Here is a 19,374-nt window from a genome sequence, read left to right as displayed (position 1 = left end):
TGTAGCGAGTAACTTATGTGTGTATGTGTGTGTGTGTGGCTGCAGGTGGGCTATCTGTATGACCGGCTGTTGATAGACTGCCTCATTCTCCACAGCAGGAGGAAAGGTTATCTCAGTGTGTGTGCGAGAGCGATGGAGAATGAGGGAGATGGAGTGTGTATGTGTTCCTTCCACAATGGATGAAAGGTTATCTTTTACACACACCATTTCTGTAGACTTAACCCCACCCTGTGAGGTCATGGCTCTGATGTCATATGGCTTAATTTTAGAAAGCTTGGCACATTCAGTGAACAATGTGTATCGTAATTCTATAGAGGTAAGGCTGCCAGCCAGCTGAGAAAACATCAAAGAGCATGAGGTGTGCGTATGTGAGTGTGTGTGTGTCTGTGTGTGTGCAGCTTCAATGTTTCCCCCGTCCTCTGGTCCCCTGGCCAGCGCTATGTGGTCTCAGGTGGTAAGAAAACTGCTTGGCTTGATCCATCGCATCTGTCAGGTGTACACAGTCTATACTGCTCACTGTAAAAGAAACAAGATTACATAAAAAAAAACATTGTCATGACTTTAACCAGATTTAAAGTGTGCGTTTGTGCATGTACACACACTTACACTGGCTGTGGGTACGTAGCGGCATCTCCAGGAGCAGCTGAGACTGAGAGCCCCGAAGTGACCGCCCTCGCCTGGCCATAGAGTTGCCTAAAAGGACGATTACGAAAATATGTTTTGGGTGTTAACACAAAAACTATTTCTGAATTTGAGTTACAGGTTCCAGTCGCTGTTGCATGACAACGTTTGGGACACTCCTGTAACTGGTCAGTCTAGTTAGGATACACACCCATACTTGCCCAAGGTGTTGTCTTTATTATGTCACCTGGTCTAGCCAGATGTATCAAAGGCCCTATAGCTCAGTGGTTAGAGCACTGGTCTTGTAAACCAGGGGTCGCGAGTTCGAATCTCGCTGGGGCCTAAAATTATTGTTTTGTAGCATTTTTAGTGATAATAAATAAACATGTAAATAAACAAAGCACAGCCAGTGTTCAAGAGAGACATCCTCAATGATTTAGGATGCTTGTGAGGATTATACAACAAATACCTCATCAAAATACATCACATAGAGGTCAACCTGTTTCCCATAATTATTTACAATCTATGGCAAAACAATACACTAATAACCCTTAGTTCATGCTTGTTTTATGTTATTAACAAAGCTTGGAGCATGAAATCTTTACTGCCTCAGTTCGTGTGTGCAGTCTAAGTGACTGTCTACTCTTCAAGTCTACAGTGGAAATAACTGAGCTTTATTATGTTTTGAGGACAAATGTTTGTAGTGTATTGCAGTTCTAATATTTATCTAATTTATATCTATCAATTGAATTTGCACACAGCCATTCTTTGACACAGTTTTGTCTGTTTGTGACGCAAAAATAAATTCCTCTCCCTCCATGTGTGTGGCTACAAACAGATGACGAGGGATTATAGATGTATTCAAGATAAAATAATCAAAAGGAAATGTAACAATGCTTTATGATGCTGGAGTGAACAGCGTGATCCAGTCCAGAGTTGTGTATCGAATCTGTCTACTTTTCAGAGAAAATGAGGGTGCAAATGAGAGCATGGGTCTCATGAATGTGTGTGTGTGTGTGTGTGTGTGTGTTCTGCAGATAGCTCTACGCAGTCGTTTGACATTCCCCCTGACAGCTCTGAACTTTTCACAGTGCCAGGACTGTCAGAGAGAGAGAGAAGGGGAGAAAGAGGGAGGTGAGGTGAGAAGGGGGAGGGGAAAACCACGTAAGAAGGTTGGGTCGGAGAGGGGAGGTTTTTTTTGGGGGGGGGGGGTCTGGTGGTCTATCTGTCCATCTGTGAGCTGAGACTGCGTGCATGCTTATATGTTTTGGCGCAGCACGGTTTCTGTCTGTCCTGCCATCATCACCTGGTGATGTGTGATGAAGGTCAGGCCTGTCTGTGGGGCAAAGCCCTACCAGAGGTTCAGCACAGGCCGCCAGGCGGATTCTGCCCTGGTATGTGGACGCAAGCATCGCCCACACATTTACACACGTTCCTGTCCTGTTAGTCACCTACAGCCGTCTCCGACACGGATATGACAACCATCATGATTTCCTGCTTTTAACTCACAAAAATGCAGTTTTGGGTTTTCAAACAATTCAGCCACTACAGGTCTGATAACAATAGAAAGACACAAGTCTACCAAGAGGTAAAGTAATATATACTTATCACTTGAGTGGCCTAATCTCATTCCTACTCACTGTTCCACTGTCTAATCTTTAAAGCAGGATATCGTTGATCTCTAATAAAGGCACAAAATGAAAAAGTGATTCCATTCAACACTTTCACATTAACACAAGTGTCTGCAAGTTTGTCGTCTTGCTCCGTTTTCACTTTCACTGAGAGGCCATGTATGGGAAATGAGAAGTCCATATTGTAGCACTTTACCATAACCCAGACTGATACAATATAACATGACTATAACTGCAGTTTCTCTCCCTATTTATAACAATAATATCATGAAAATCACAAATACTGTCAAAAGTTTGACAGTTTGGGGAAAAGGTATAACAAATAGCAAATATAATTTCTTTTTGTGAATTTTTTTTCTTCTTCTCTCCAACTGCCTGTTTTCTGGTGTGTTAAACACACACACACACACACACACACACACACACACACACACACACACACACACACACACACACACACATTACAGCTTTTATAAATGACAGTTGTCAGGAAGCCAGGGGTTATTGCAGGACATTGTATTAGACTACATTAGATACAGCTAGGAACTCATGAGTGAGTGATAATGTATCAATCAATTGGAAAAGACCACATTTCTGTGGATGGGGCAATCACAGGAGATTTGCTCACCTTCGTCCCCAAGTGTAGACTTTTATAAACATATAATATGTTAATCACACGTGATGTGGTTTGCAGATGATCTCACCATAGATACTCTGAAGCACAGAGCTCTTGCTCATAGCCAGCTTAGCAACTGGAGCTCTGATATCTGTCTTCTTCCTGTTTAGGCCGTGGCTTGACTCCGCCTCTCCGCAGACCTTCGCCTCTCTCTGTGTTCGTGCGTGGAACCTGCCGACACATCCATGCAAGCGCACACACACATGCGCGCTGTTCAATAAAAACATCTCAGACAGCGTTCAAAGGTCCAAAAGCTGGCAAATCCTCACACTAGTACTCACTAAGCATAAACAAAGTAAACCGAGTTTATTCAAGGCAGTTAATAGGCAGCACATACAGAATATAATTGTGAAGCTGAATGGAAACAGAGGGCCTCCTGTGGTGAACTGGCAGCTTCTAAGAGAAACACAGAGTGTGTTAGAAGGGGAGAAAAGCAAAGAGAGGCTGCTGGTAGCTATTAGAGCAGCACGGCTGAACTTTTAGCCTCTTGTTAAACCAGTATGAAAGCTCTAGATTATAGCCCGTCTGTCCCCCGCATCCCTGTCTCACCCATCTCCCACGCTCTCCCCCCCACTGCTCAAGTGTTGATGGCATCCAGACCGAAGATGGGGCGGTGTTACAGAAAGATGAGAACCAGTTGGCATGTATGAGGGCGAGGGCACATGTGGGCACCACATGGCAATCTCCCACAGCCACAGAAGCTTTTGCTACCGAGGACCCCTCCAGGTACGAACATAAACGCAAACACGTAAACTCACCTTCGCCAGGCTCGCTGGATGATTCGTGCAGCCTCGTTCCTCCTCCTGCGCTGGTCTTTGTCGTGTCCCTTGTGTGTGCGTGTTGAGGTCGGGGCATGTGTGCCAGTCTTTCTGGAGGGGCTTTTGTGGTCTGAGGATGAACTACGTCTAAATGAGGGAGTGTGAGATTGGTCTTTGGTGGTAGCTCTCTCTGAAGTCAGCTCCTTGTGGTTTCTGTGCTTTTGAGTAGAGGTGTGGGCATCGTTGTTGCCGGGGGCAGCCTGCACACTCGTGTGAGTGTCTCTCTTTTTTAAAGAGATGCATTCTCTGGAGCTGGCCTCAGTTTGGTCCGTGGAGGAGACGCTGATAGAAGGAATGTGTGTGATTGAGGACGGCCGTTCCCTGATTTTGGGCATGGAGGGGGGTCTGGGTTTGAGGCTGGGTGGCTGGCTGCAGCTGGCGGGAGAGAGAAGTTCCTTCAGCCTGGTGGTCTGGGAAGCACCAGGCGCGCTGTCACCGGTAACATGAGAGTGAGGTCTCGAAGCCTGAGGAGGCTCCTGTAGTTCAGCAGCTTTACTTCTTCTGGAGGACCTGCTCTTGTGAACTGTTGGGGTGGAAAAAAGAGGCGTTTTAATTGACAAATAAATATAATACCGGTAGATAGACTAAATATTGTCTGACTTTTAATCTCTAATGCTGAAAAAAATAGAACTATCAAACCATTCATTCACAATTCAAACTGTAATCTGCCTCTGCATTGTGTACCTTTGTGTCTGTCCTCTTTGCTCTTTGTGCGTTCAGCTTTGGATGATTTCTTTGTTTCCACCACATTGTCATTCATGGATAAGTCCTCTATCACGGTGACTAGAGAGAGCTTTTCCTGCTCTGCTCTCACCGAAGAGACCTTCCTTTTCTCTGCAGTCGACACTGAAACCTGCTGCACGGCTTCTCTTCTCCGCTGTTCTTCTTCCCGTTTCCTAAACACAAAGACGGGTCTGACCTCATCATGGCATAGAGCTGTGTATGGACACCCACAGCCAAAACTGTAGTTTGTTTTCAAAGTATGCATCTTCTTCAAATTGGATGGCTATAATGACATTGGTGGGTATTTTTGGTGTAATAAACATCATCATGTCATCAGTCAAGACCTTTTTTTTTAGTTGGGAGCAATAAAAACTTTATGCATTTTAGTTTAGCATGGGGGCCGGATGTTTGCAAGCAAAACATCTCATAAGATTTACAACTCCATAAAACCTGCCTGCTTAAAATACCAAGAGGAGAAAGTTGAAATCAATGTGCCCTCTTAAAACAAATTTACTTCTCAAAAGCATTGTGTAAGACAATATAGGTGAGACTGGTGTGCAAATGACAAGAGGAGACTGGCTGAAACGGGAAAGACAGGGGGAAGACATATGTGTGTGCAGGGATGACAGGAAGAAAGATAGATATGGAGCGAGTGTGACTGTTCCTGGAGAGGTGGCCACAGAGAGACAGATAATGAAGACAGAAATAGGAATGAGATGTGTGAACACAGTGCATGCATGTAAAGGTAAAATGCAAATAGTTGTGTGACAGGGATGTTGGTGAGATGAATACAAGCATCTTCAAAGCAAAGGGGCAACAACTAAAGCTGTATGTAGTATATGTGTAGCTCTGTTTATGTGTCCTGGTATGTATGTTTAGGCGTGTGTGTGTGTGTGTGTGTGTGTGTGTGTGTGAACTCGTCACTCACTTGGCTGCGTCCTTGCGCAGCTGCTCGTGTCTCATGAGGAGCTGCTTTCTCTCCCTGAAGGCCTTGCGCACGGTGTAGCCTTTGTACACGGCCTGGATGGAGGCAGCGGCGATGTCCTGGATGGCGGCTATGGACAGAGCGCCGTGCTCCAGCATGAACTGAGTCACCTCGCTGTGCCCCCCCAGCAGAGCGTAGTCCAGAGGGGTGTACCTGCTCAAACACAGACACCGGTGTTATTTACGGCTCCATCCATCTCCTCACCTCTGCTGCTGCTGCCTTTTGTGAAAGGCTGGGCCCTCACCTCTCCTCAGTGTGCTCCATGTGATTAGGAAAGGTGTTGTAGCCCAGCAGCAGTTTCACAGCGTCCAGGTAGCCATTGTTACACGACCAGTGGAGAGCGGTTCGGCCCTGTGTGTGCACCCATAAAGAAAAGCGTCCACTCACACTGCTCAAACTGAGTCATAGACAGAAGTGCCATTGTGGACATGCGAGAAGGTCCTCACCTCCTTGTCCTGTATGTTTGGATCAGCATTGTTCTCCATGAGAACCGCCATGCAGGTGATGTAGCCCCCGTAAGCAGCACACTGCAGAGGTGTTCGTCCTGCTTGGTCCTGGTCCAGTAGGAATTGAGTGTATTTAACAGTCATGTGTAGAAAGCAGAATAGTAGTATTTATGAGGTTGATATTATATATATGATATTATACATTAAATTGCTTTTCCGCATTTATCCTCCTTCATCCTTTGATTCATTCATCCAAATAAACTGTGTAGCATTAATGATGGGTTGGTCTACACTCCTGGATAGACAGCTAAAGCTTACCAGCTGTGTTTCATAGCAGATGTGAGATAACGTGTATAAAGGTGGATGCTGAGAACTTAAGTCTTTTGACAAAAAATGATGTAAAATGATTTCTTCAGTTCACAGACTTCTGTTGTATCTTATTGTGAATTAAACAAGGATTGTGGACGTTTCTGTTGCTCTGCAAGTGTTTAATTGAGTATGCACATCCATACCTGCACATTAGGACTAATCCCATTCTCCATCAGTATCTGGCAGACCTCAGCATTTCCTCCCAGAGCCGCCCAGTGCAGAGCTGTGTGACCGTCCACGTCGACCAGGTCCACCTGTGCAGAACCTTTATTCAGAACATTTACATTTTATTTCGGGCAATGAAATGATGCACACAAAGACTTGTAGTCGAAACATATCAACAGAGCACAGTGGCACTGAAAACGACAATGTGTAAGTATTTGGACGATCATATGTATCAATGACACCCACCTTTGATGAGTGTGAGTATGACGTCTCTGTGACCCATCTCGCACGCTCGAAACAGCGGCGTGTGTTTCATCACGTCCAGAGAGTCGACCATCGCTCTCTTCTCCAGCAGCAGCTTCACTGTGCTCACATGGCCTGACAGGGAGGCTGCGTGGAGCGCTATGTGAACACAGACACACACATAAAATAACTCTGACAAAGTCCTGAGTCTAACTATACGATAAACACCCGCAGGGAAACTGCTCCTCCCTCATCTGCCTCCTCTCTGTTCATTCATCCCCTCCACTCCAGTCTCTCTCCAGCTGCGGCTACAGCCTGGTCAATGGAGGGTTAAACAGACAGAGAGATTTAATGAGAAGCAATACACTTAAGCCTCCCCATGGCTACTGCCCCCCCCCCCCCCCCCCCCCCCCCCCTCTGGTCCCCCAGACAGTACAGACTAGAGTCAAGTGCATGGAAGTGATCTGGGCACCAGTCAGCTCCACTGCCCTTCACACCGTCTCATTAGCACGACACAACCATCGCATGTTATGCATGCATAAACAATGACCGCCTGGCTGAGCAGAGGGACTATCGTCATGGAGATTATATGTCCAAACAGCCCTCGGGGGGGAGTGGGGGGTCAGAGTTCTGTCTGCATGGGAGTGTGTTTGTCAGAGGACAGTCCTGGCAGTGGTGGGAGTCTATTCAGCGAGCTCACACTAATTTTGCTGACAGTATCACTTCCCTCTCTCCCTCACTCTCACAGTCTCTCTAGCACCTTCGGGGGGAATCCCCTGTGACATCAGCACCATTGTCATCATGCCAAACCTAAAACGAGAGGGAAGGTCACGCAAGCATAGAGATGTGTGTTGTCGATGTGTGTGTGTGTATGTCACTGTGCCCTGGAAAAGGACAGGTGGGGTCAAGGTGGGGTTAGAGGAGCCCTCGGTTCATCCTCGTGTTTCTCTGGTGCTCACCGGTGCCTCCGTACTTGTCGGCCATGTTGATGTCAATGTGAGGGGTGAGGGCCAGCATGGTGCGGATGACATCATCGCTGCCCTTCCCAGCGGCCCACATAAAGGCTGTCCGCCCCTCCAGATCAGGTTCATCTTTCACCGAGGGGTGGGACAGAAACACACCGACTGTCTCCTGCTCACACACAGACAGACAATTACATTAAGTTTAGTTTATCTGACTGTACGTTATGAGAAGGGAGACATAGATAATAATTTCCATTGTAGTCACTGAAGTGAAATATGTATGAATGAATATGTGTAAAAAATGCAAACAGACATATTATCATTACTGAAGTCACCTAAATCAAATTGCATATCTGTATACAAAGTATAAATAGAAAAATAAACTAATTTGTCTAAATGTCCCATAAGCTATAATTTTATCTTTTTTTTAAAATAAATAAAGTTTTGAACTTCAACATATCTTCCCTTTCAAACCGTACATCAGGATTGTCAGGACACAGAACATACGCAGTGAGACAGCGTGTGACTCACAGCGTTGTTGCTCTGAGCTCCATAGTGCAGAGGTGTTGCTCCTTGGCTGTCAGAGGGAATCGTGCCTGATGTGTTTCTCTCCAGCAGCAGGTGGACGATTTTGGCGTGCCCTGAAAAACACAAAACACCGGGGCAATTATGCACCTTATAATTTACTTTACGAAGAACAGGAGAAACCCCACATCAAGTCAACTTAGGTCAACTGTCACTATTCCTTCTACAATTACTAACTATTTGTCTTTGTGTGGCGCTATGAAAATGGGTTTTAAGAACAAAAAACCCAAAAAAGAAGGAGGTATGGTCTCATTTTAGCATTCCAACACTGGTGAACAAGCACTAAAACACAAGGTACAGCTGAGGCTGATGGGATTATGAGCCAAACGGCTCGACTGAGACAGTTGCTGATATACTATTTCAGTCCGTACAAAAGTCTTGGACCTAATAACAAACAAATCCATATTCACTTATTATAATATAATTATTTTACAAGTAAATAAATGTTATAATGTCGGTGACAACTAGTAATTGATAACAGCTTAGCTTTGACCTGACCCCTCAAATTTGAATTTAGTTTTTTGGGGGAGAGGGAACAACTTCGGAGAGTAGCTGTGATTCCAGCTGCAGCAGGTCACACACTCAGGATGTGTGTGTTCACTCACCGAGCAGAGCGGCCCAGTGCAGCGGCGTTCTGAAGAGGTTATCATACGCTGTCACATTACAGCCCTCATAAGATGTCAGCACCTCCACCACTGCCTCATTACCGTCGGCAACGGCGAAGTGCAGGGGCGTCCGTCCCTCGTAGTCCTGCCAGTTCAGCAGGGACTCAGTGGGAGCTGCCTCCTGCACACATGAACACACACACACACACACACACAGATGCACACACACAGAAAACAACCAGGGAAAATGAAAAAGACATGCAGACTGACAGAATGGAGGATACTCAGTTGCGTGCATGTGTGTGTGTGTGTGTGCATGATAGTGTGTACCAGTATACAGCGGACTGTCTGTGTGGCGCTGGGCTCCTGACTGTGTGCAGCCCAGTGCAGGGGGATCTTGCCTTCGCTGTCTGGGATGCCGATGTTGGAATCGTGCTTGATCAGGAGGCGGACGTGTTCTGGTCGGTTATAAAACGCCGACCAGTGAAGCGCTGTTTGCTATAAAAAGAGAGATAAATGAAAAGAGACAGATGGAGATGATGAATGGAGTTAAAAACAGGGGAGCCGTTGTAACACAAGGTTTTGATTTACGTTCAAGAAATTACTCCACTATGATACGGCCGGGAAATATTTGAGCAACGTGCTTCACAAGGCTGATACTGAGCTATTCTGAGATTTGCTGCTGAAACCACTGTCATCTGACATGATGATGCATATTGGATTATTACAAAACCAACTACTGATGTCAGATACACATCAGCTCCGAGCAGACAGAGGAGACTGTGTGTTTGTGTGTCTGTGGTCTTATCAGAAGAACACAGCACAAAGCCACAGTTTGTTACATCGCTCGCCGCTGTGCGAGTGCGCCTGTCCGTGTTTATGTGCGTATGACCTCAAAATCTCTGATTCCTCTAATGAACTATTTTCAGTCAGTCAGTTATCTCTTTGCACATCATTGGTCAGACGCCCTGACTGGCTGCACAATATACGAGCTTAAAGTGAAGACGTAACATTTTTCCGGAAAAAACAAAACAAAACAAAACAAAAACAACCTGTTTGTGTGTATTGTGCACAGCATCACCTTGTTCTTGTCTTGTGTGTCAACCTCTCCAGGTCCGATGTGTTTGAGAAGCAGAGCGAGGGCTTTCGGGGAGGGGTGTCGGGTGGCCAGGTGGAGCGGGGTTATCTCCTCTAAATCTTTCTGCAGCCAGTTGGCGCGTCTGGACAGCAGCAGCTTCAGGAAACGCACATTCCCCTGCAACACACACACACACACACACACACACGCACACACACACACACACACACACATTCGCACAAACTGTGTTAAAAGGTATCTCAGAGATCACAGATTCTCCTCAGTATTAGTGAACCAACAGCGATGACACACACACACACACACACACACACACACACACACACACACACACACACACACACACACACACACACACACACACACACACACACACACACACACACACACACACACACACACACACACACACACACACACACACACACACACACACACACACACACACACACACACTCCCTAGACTTTTAGTGGTGTCTGCTTCAATCCGCAGGTCATCCATCTTTGTTCCCTCCCTTCTGTCGCTCTGATCAGCGTGTGAGATGAGCTGTTAAGCAGTAAACATCAGCTCTGTGGTTGTGACAGACCTGTCACCTGTCGCCCCCTCCACATCATCATCATCATCTTCATCCTCATCCTCACTTTTGGTTGCTAACCACCGGGTCGCTGGTTGGTGATATTGTGCAACAGCTGCTGGAGGACTGGAGGTGCGTGCGTCCATGTAGTCATGACCGTGTGTACACCTGTGAGTGTGTTTTGTATATTTGACCACAACGTCACAGTCTGACAGATCTATCTCGTGTGTGAGCATGCATCCAGACTCTGTGAGTGTGTGTGTGTGTGTGTGTGTGTGTGTGTGTGTGTGTGTGTGTGTGTGTGTGTGTGAGTGTGTGTTCCAGTCCTCCCTATTCTCAGTCCAATTAGATCGGTAATCCCTGGCCTCTCTTGCTGTCTCAGCCACTTATTGATCAGATGTCAAAGAGACAGGGCTTCCCGTCACTAGAATCCCCCAACACACACACATACACATACACACACACGCACATCCAAACACTCCCCATCTATGAGGCAGACCCCAATAACGTATTACCTCCCCTCTTTCTTCAATGATATTATGATCCTCTATCAGTACGCTCTCATAAGAGAAGGCACCGATAAATAACTGCACTGTAAAGAGATGCCATTAGTACCACATCCCTCTGTTCTCCCACTATGTCTCCAGAGGGAACAGACCACCCTGTCAAGAGATGTCCTCATTAAAATTGTCTCCACTGAGTGGTCCTAAATCTAGACTCAAGTTGAAGCACCGTAAGCCCCTCTCTTCCCTCACAGGTTTCAGTGGTCAAAATGCGACGAAACATTTTCTCGAAAGCAGAATAACTGTTTATTTAATAAGAGTGTGTGAGAGTAAGAGTCAGAGCTACAGTGTCCGGGGGGGTAGGATTATAAATAAGTTGATATTCACCATCCCAAGCCCTGAGGCCGTAACTACGACCACTAGGGGGCACCGGACTCCCACTGGAGCTTACGGCTTGTCAAAATTTCTCTTTGCCATGAGCCCTGGATGAGATTATTACACCCACATCAAACTGTCACCTTCATGCAACATTTGTTCTTCAACATGTGTGTATTAACGGATGTCCGATACCTTTTGTGCGGCAAGGTGCAGGGCGGTGCGCTGGCTGTGGTCGGTCTTGTTCACCGAAGCGCCAGCCTTCAGCAGAATCTCTGCACAATCCAGGCGGTCCGCCAGCACACAGTACATCAAGGGGGTCCGGCCAAACTGGTCCTCACGGTCCCGCAATGAGGGCTCTGCTGCACATGCATACACACATACACACACACACACAAAACACAGTTGAAGGTTCAAGTTAAGCGTTAATCGAAACCAAGATTTGATTTAGTATGCAACATTGCAGTGCATGAAGTATAACTGTGTGGATTGTGAGAGAATAATTTATAAGCTGTTTTAAAAAGACAATAAATAGTGCACTTCTACTTTTCTAAATAAATCAATATATTTGTAGCAGCTGACTCCTTATGAAAAGCATTTGCCATGATTATACAATGTTTTGCTATATAGCCAGATAATGTCAACACCTCTACAGAGAGGTGGATGCAATAAAACGTAATTATTATTATGAACTGAATTTATATGCTTGGGCTGCACCTAGTCTTGGTGGACGAGTGGTTCATTTTCATGCCATAAAATGACAACGGCCCTCACTTATATCCTGATGCAGACTTGACAGTGAGTGAACCGGTAATATGTTTAAGAAGCTCAGTGCTTGTTTGCTGTTTACCTGTGATGAGTTTGAGGAGGGCGCTCCTATCTCCGTTGACAGCTGCAGCATGAACCTGGGAGCCCAGAGAGGCCGGTCCTGAGCTCGACGTCGCCGCGGCCTGCAACACAAACAGATGGAAGGTCACAACTCAACCCGCAGCAACATACTTAGTTTACTTAGTGTTTAACGCCATGGCATTAAGCTGAGTCTAGACAGTTTCCTTTCAATTCATTTAGCCACAAGCACACCCCACAAATGGACACACTTACACTTAAGTAGTCCATACATCATGGGATATATTATAGGCGATAATGAGCTAGGTTTTAATGGATGCTCCTAATGAAATAGGTTAAATTGGAAACCAGTTTCAGCCTGCACAAATACTACAAGAACAAAATTAAAAAATGATCAGGGAAGATCCACAGCCATAGACTCTATTTCTTTCCCAGATATTGTCAATATATACCTCAGGCTTGGTTTACACTTCATCTGTGGTCTATGTTAATAGATAAGAGCCATAAAATACCTAACATAAAATTATTATTTTTTAAATATCAATCATTTTTCAGCCAGTTAAACACCTGAAGCTCAATAACACAATAAACAGGCACTTTCTGATAATGTAATAAGCAAGTTCATATTTCCTGACAGTAGGGAGTGTGTGTGCTTGTGCTTGTGTGTGTGTGTGTGTGTGTGTGTGTGTGTGTGTACGCTTGTGTCTTTACTCCTGCTGAGGGGGTTAAATCTCTTCCTGGCCCCACTTAACCAGAGCCCAGTGAAAGCTGGGTAATCTGCAGACAGGAAGCAGCTGGGGAGGGGGAGACCCTGTGTGAGCGTATAAGAGGGGGGTCTCTCTTCATGTCTTATTCATGTCTCATTAATACTGCAGCATGCCTTGCTGTGCGTGTGTGTGTGTGTGTGCCTGCATGTGTGCATGTGTGTGTGGGTTTAGAGATGTGGAACAAACCCTGCGGGGCGCAACACAGAAATCAATTATTGCCCCTAAACACATAAACGCTGGAGGCACAAACTCGCACCACAATCTGAGATCTCTCCAAGACATTTTCATTAACGGTCACACAAACAGATCCGATTCCCTCACTGCGAAACTCATAGTATAAAGACATTTTATACAATGCAACAGATAGGAATTATTGATCAAGTATCGGCAGGTTGATTACTTCAGTTTCACTCTTGAGAACTTTTAAAGTCTTGGTAGGAAACTGAACGATCTAAACGGAGGAGAAAATACTCGGGTATCCTCCATCCTACCTTCTCATCCCCCCTCTCTCTCCCCGCCACCACCTCATAAACAGCGCTCCTGTAGACACTGCGTGCAGCATGGCAATTACCCATCATACTCACTGCGTTCTCACGCTCTGCCAAGAAGTGGCGGACACTTAATGCAGGTAAGTTACTACTTAACAGCAAAGTAGCTCTATATGTACGCAACAGAGGGTGGGAGGGAACGACGGTAGACGCCGCACTTTAAGGTGTGCGTGAGTGTCAATGTGTGCGTGTTTGGCACATGTGCCACGTCATGGGAAATGATTTTCCGTGAGAGAGTGTTTTTACAGGGGCTTTACCAAAACCAACCACAAACATCTCTAAACATCTCTAATTTACAACGATTACTCAGTCGGCAATGCACGTACACGCGCACACATACAGTCTTCACTTACTAATATCTAACACATGCAGATATTGCAGAGATGCCACTGCTGCACTTCAAAAAGAGTAATATCCTGTTTCTGACAAGTAACATCCTGTTACGCAGAGAACTAAACAAAACAATCTAATATTTTCTGAGTGACTTTTCAATCACATCCAGAGCTTTTTTCCAAACTTTTCCTTTACGTTTGTTGACATATTTTGATCTTTCTCTACATTTTTGGGAGTCAATAGGCAAGCCCCAAGTGGCCACAATAAAAATATGAATTGATCTATGAATAATCTTAGATGCAGACAAAAAAAAGTCATAATTTGGGCAAACACTGGCAGGGAGGGACACGAGTCAATATTTGACCCTGTGTGAGAGACATTCATGTCGCCAAGAGCAGGCAATTAGAGTTTCATGAGGACGCGAGTGTTTTGGAAACACCTACAGTGCATCCAAATTTGGTTAGAAAAGGCTTTTGGGATGCAGTGTCTGAAATCAAACAAAGGAGGGTGTAAAAACAACACCTAGTCCTGTTGAGAGGTGTGGAGTGGTCTCATTTAGCCATTCATACGTGTTCCTCAGGGAGCACTCCACTTGTTAATATGAAGACAATAACTCAGAGAAAAGCATTGATCACGAGCTGAGGTCCAGACCAAGTGATTGTACATCTGTATAAGTATTGATTCATGCTGATGCTGACATTATTTAGTCTTTATTCATATTCGGCCTCATATAACCACATCCAGTTTAACAAAGGACCGAGACACTCCCACGAAACCTTTCAGAAACACTACAGGAGTGCTGCGCATGTACACACTGCTGCCTCCTGACACACACACACACACACACACACACACACACACACACACACACACACACACACACACACACACACACACACACACACACACACACACACACACACACACACACACACACACACACACACACACACACACACACACACCAACCAGACGCTTGCTGTAACTAACACTTCAGTTGATGCTGTTAAGACAGACAGGCAAAGAAACCAGGGAGTCCAAGTGTGTGTGTGTGTGTGTGTGTGCGTGTGTGTGTGTGTGTGTGTGTTGTTGTGAATGGGTTGTTTGTCTACTGTATATGTTTCTCTAGCTGTCTGTCACTCTGAAGCTGTCTGCTTTTGATAGAGGACATAGCTAGAGCATGCTGGGTAAGCAGTGGGGAACAGAGCCTGAGCCTGTGGCCTTTATTTCAATTCTACACAGGCACACACACACACACACACACACGCACACACACTTTCTATATAAGTATGTCTTTATACCATTTATAGAGTTTTAACAGAGTGGGTTTAGGGTCCACATGGGGTTATTACAGGTGCCTATACCACCTACATGTCTGTGTGTGTATCTATGTTTAAGATAGGAGATGGGGGCTGCAGGGATCGGTCCCTGGGTTTTGACTGACAGGTAAAGAGGTGGGAGGAAGGATAATATCAGCCCACAGGGATGCCCAATCTGTAAAGCCCTATTTCTGGGGGACTTCCTGGTTCCCCAAGGACCAATGAGCTGGCTCCCTCGGCTGGGGGCAGAGTCCTGGGGCACAGCGGGGCCAATCAGCAGGGGGGGAGAAGGCTGAGTGACACATAGATCTGCTAATTTACATCATTACCACAATGCATTCTGACAAATGAGCCCCCAGGGTGTGAGCCAATCACCTGGGAGAGTAATGCAATTAGGCGGGACCACAGCTGTCAATCTCATAGCCACGGGGGTCAGGTAGCGACGCCCGTGGCTAAAACACCCTGCCTGCTGCCTGTCGTTCACACACATACACACACACACAGAATCTACATATGCACGCACGTATACATATATAGACACAAAGGCAGAGAACAGAAAGATCAGTGATGCTGATAGGAAGTGTAAGGTCTGTGTGTGTGTGTGTGTGGAGTCTGGTATCTTTCTCCTGAGTGTGGCAGGTATAGGAGGAGGGGCGTGTTACTGCTCCAGGGACGCAGAGATTGACTCGTGTCCTCCGAGGCCTTTCACCTGAGCGTAAGTGTGTGCATATCAGCATACGCACAGGGTGTGTGTGTGTGTGTTAGTGTGTGTTTACATTCACCCATGTGTTTTCACCCACTGGGGCTCAGTGTTGTTTATGCTTTGAGTCGGAGCTCTGTGCAAAGACTATGACAACAAAAGCGGAGGAAGAGGGCAGAACCATCGGGGAGCTGAAACTGGTGCAGAATAGCCCTGAATTTGACTGAGGGAGCTGCTGCTGGTAATGAGGCTTATCTTAGTCTCATTAGGTGTTAGTGATATCATACCGGAGCACGCCACTGAGTCGATAGGGTTCTGGCCCAGCGTGTCGTTAATGTTTGTGGTGTGTGTTTGTGTGTGTGGGTTGATGCTGCTGTGACTGGCAGACTGTCAGGCGGTGCTAGAGATTAATCAGAGGCACTAATAACACCCAGGGTCTGTCTCAAAACACTTTTGCTTACCCCTTCATGGCTTCAGTACCAAATGAGAGGAAGAGGGTAAGAGTTTTATAATGAAACACTTCCTTAAACAACCACACAAGTTCTGCAACAGTGGGCACAAACAGTTCCTATCACCTTGTGTGCGTGTGTGCGTGTGTGGTTCGGCTGCTGCTGGAGACACTCTGAGAATTAGGGGCTGTGTGTTTTGTGTCATCCCATTATATCGCTAATGAGCCGCCCTCAGGAGGGAGGAGGGAGAGAGACAGTGAGGCGGACAGAAAAAGACAGACGAAGAAAAAGAGGTAAGGAGGAGAGGAGAGGAGAGCGGGAGAGAGAGGGGGGGAGGGAGACAGTGAGACCAGCTTGGGGACTTTTGCCTCTTCTCACCTCCATTCCCCTTTCCCCCCACACTTCTGAGTCTAATTGGACTAAAACTGTGATCTAATTAAATGTCCAATTAAAGTGCAGAGAGCAATGTGCCCATCGGCGAATCAGAGTACAGGGACATAATCAGCTGGAAAAACAAACAAAAAAATCAATGCGAGCAATGCGAAATGGAAAAAGATGGAGAAAGCAGAAAAGGGAGGAGAGGATAAAGTAGGGTGAGGACAGTCAGAGTGCAGGGAGAGTGGTGTGGGTGAGAGGATAGACTGCACCACTTCTGCAGAAAAGATTGTCTCAGAAATCATAAAAATTGTCTATCTGCAAGTATATAGAGAGATATTTATGGACTAAACAACCAATTAATTAAAAGATAATGATTACAATCATCAGTAATGTAATAAATTATTAGAGCTTTAACAGATATCACGCTCCTGACAGCTTTTTGTCTTCATTTATTTGATTTTCTATCTTCTATAAGGCTTTTCTGATGTAATAATATACATATAAATTAAAATAAAGTCCTTAATATGAGGTCTTTACTGTACAAATATCAGCCAGAACAATGCTCTGATCCACATCCACTGATTCATGTTCTTATGTAAGATTAAAGAATACCTATGCTGATCAGTGTTTTTTCTTTAAATCAGCATCTTTATCTTCAGTTAAATTTAGTACAGCATTATTGTTTGATAACATTTTTTTTTTTTTAGAAAAAACAAAACATTTTAACCTAATAAACTAGCAACTGAGTGTAAACTAGATATTTCTATCGATATCTATCATTGTAATTCATACATCATCAAATTGTGTTTTTAATTTTATCTGTGCTTGTGATATTCAAGTCAAGTCATTTCCGGAATATTCAAGAAATAGCCTTATACTTACAGCCAATAACTTAGCAAATGTTTTTTTTTTTCATACTTTGCCAGCTTTCATGATATAAATCAATACAAGAGAAAGATTTCCTGATAGCTGTGATATTTATTTTGCTCTTAATTCCTAGGATTAACAAGTAAAGAAGGACATTCTGCTCCTCTGTCTCTCCATCACTGACAGACATACAGGGAGAGAGGGAGCTCTTCCTCTGACTCCATCTGTGAGTTGCATACACACTGTGAACCCCCTATGGACAGCTTTAGCCCATAAAATATTAATGCTGGGATTCAATTCAACATTCCACCTTAATCTCCTTAACAATTAGGGCTGTGTTGACTCTTGAGGGAGAATCACAAACTGGTACAGGGGCGACACCAAAGTAACCAACACATACACCATGTCACAACAGAAAATAAAACTCTTCTGGGGATTTATATATCTAAATTAAATCTGGGTTGCTGTTCTCTGTGTGTTGGATTCTTACCATGGTGGTGTTGAAGGGGACACTTCGGCAGATGTTCCCCAGTTCAGAGCATCCTTGGTGGCTATGGATGCACGTCCAGCTCCCCTACCTGCCCTGATCCTGGCTCCTGCTGGGGAAGAGAAAGAGGATCACTCACATACTGAGACCAGCCCACCTGTTCACACAAATACCTGCCAGCATAGAAGTGCTACTGGAGAGGTGACAGACAGAGGGAGGACGAGTCAGAGTGATGGATTGTTTTTGTTGGTCAGTCTAATCTAACTTGAGCTGATCTGAAGTCCAACAATCCTTTATTTAATATTCTTTGTTTGTTTTTGGCTGTGAAGCCTTTGTTTAATTAAGTAGCCTAACAACTAAACAAGGGTAGAACTACATTTACTCAATTGCTCTACTTAAATACAACTTTTAAGTTCTTGTAGCTTAATTGAGTATTTCCCTTTACGCTACTTTCATCTTTTCCTTTACATTTTGCAACACATCCATCTGATGATTATAGTTACAAATACTTTGATTGTACATATCAATCATATGATTATCTTGTAGAATACAATACATCATTATAGCTAAATTCTCTGCACACCTGCACAGGGGTTTTCAATTGTGTTTGATGCAGACTGGACCTAACGAGGGTGGCGTTGAAGCAAGCGGTTCTGGGATTTACATGAGCCTATTTAAATGAATAAGATAAAGTTGGCCTAAGAGGAGCTCTCTTGATAAAACAGTCCTAACATTACTGTACTTGACCTGGTATTATAAAAGATGATGTCTTCTGTGCACATAGTTTCTAAACAGTGTCTTCCAGGATCTTAGGAGTCCACAAAGTGACACTTTGAATGGGACCAATGTGCATAATGTCTGTTTCTTTTGCTGGCAACGTATTAGTTGTAGTTGAATTTTGAGAGGATGGCTTTTGCTTGCATCAGTTTTGCCGTGTAATATTGCCACTTTTACTCATGTAAATGATCTGAGTACCCCTAACACGTCTGTAACTAAACACACAAATTTGCTTGATTTTGGGGATAAAATGTTTTTATGAGAGTGTGTGCGTCACTAAATCAACGTTTGTGCTGCAAAGTATGTTTTTACTCGATGCTATAAAACGCATTGTTCAATGCTGAAAATGGGACGAAGAGAGCATTACAAAAAGTCACAATGATGCAACTCCCCCCTGTTCAAGAGAAATCAGTTATTCATAAGCGTAGTAAAGAACTGCAGAGTCTGTGACACTGCATAAACACAATATACCCTTGATGTTCTTGTATTTTCATTAAATGTTCCTCCCACTCCGCCGTTGTCGGT

General features: G+C 44.8%; 1 protein-coding gene across 2 annotated transcripts; it reads right to left on the bottom strand.

Annotated features, from left to right (window-relative positions):
* Nucleotides 1-31: 31 nt before the first annotated feature.
* On the bottom strand, nt 32-18,178 carry invs (inversin). Of its 2 annotated transcripts, none has more exons than XM_083988894.1 (18): nt 18,076-18,178; nt 12,229-12,328; nt 11,574-11,740; nt 9,911-10,084; nt 9,160-9,327; nt 8,830-9,010; nt 8,171-8,280; nt 7,637-7,808; nt 6,681-6,836; nt 6,413-6,534; nt 5,901-6,008; nt 5,699-5,805; nt 5,398-5,607; nt 4,431-4,642; nt 3,687-4,269; nt 2,957-3,099; nt 607-693; nt 32-516 (listed from the first exon to the last, which is right to left on the bottom strand). In XM_083988894.1, exons 1-18 carry the CDS (start codon nt 18,076-18,078, stop codon nt 401-403), a joined length of 2,919 nt encoding a protein of 972 aa, XP_083845020.1. In that variant the 5' UTR covers nt 18,079-18,178; the 3' UTR covers nt 32-400. The 2 variants fall into 2 exon arrangements, with proteins under 2 accessions (XP_083845020.1, XP_083845021.1); XM_083988895.1 differs by having other exon boundaries at nt 11,574-11,737.
* Nucleotides 18,179-19,374: the final 1,196 nt, after the last annotated feature.

The sequence above is a fragment of the Trachurus trachurus genome, assembly GCF_905171665.1.
Source record: "Trachurus trachurus genome assembly, chromosome: 16".
NCBI lineage: Eukaryota > Metazoa > Chordata > Actinopteri > Carangiformes > Carangidae > Trachurus > Trachurus trachurus.
The sequence above is the reverse complement of the archived record's forward strand: the minus strand, read 5'-3'. Positions and strand labels throughout refer to the sequence as shown.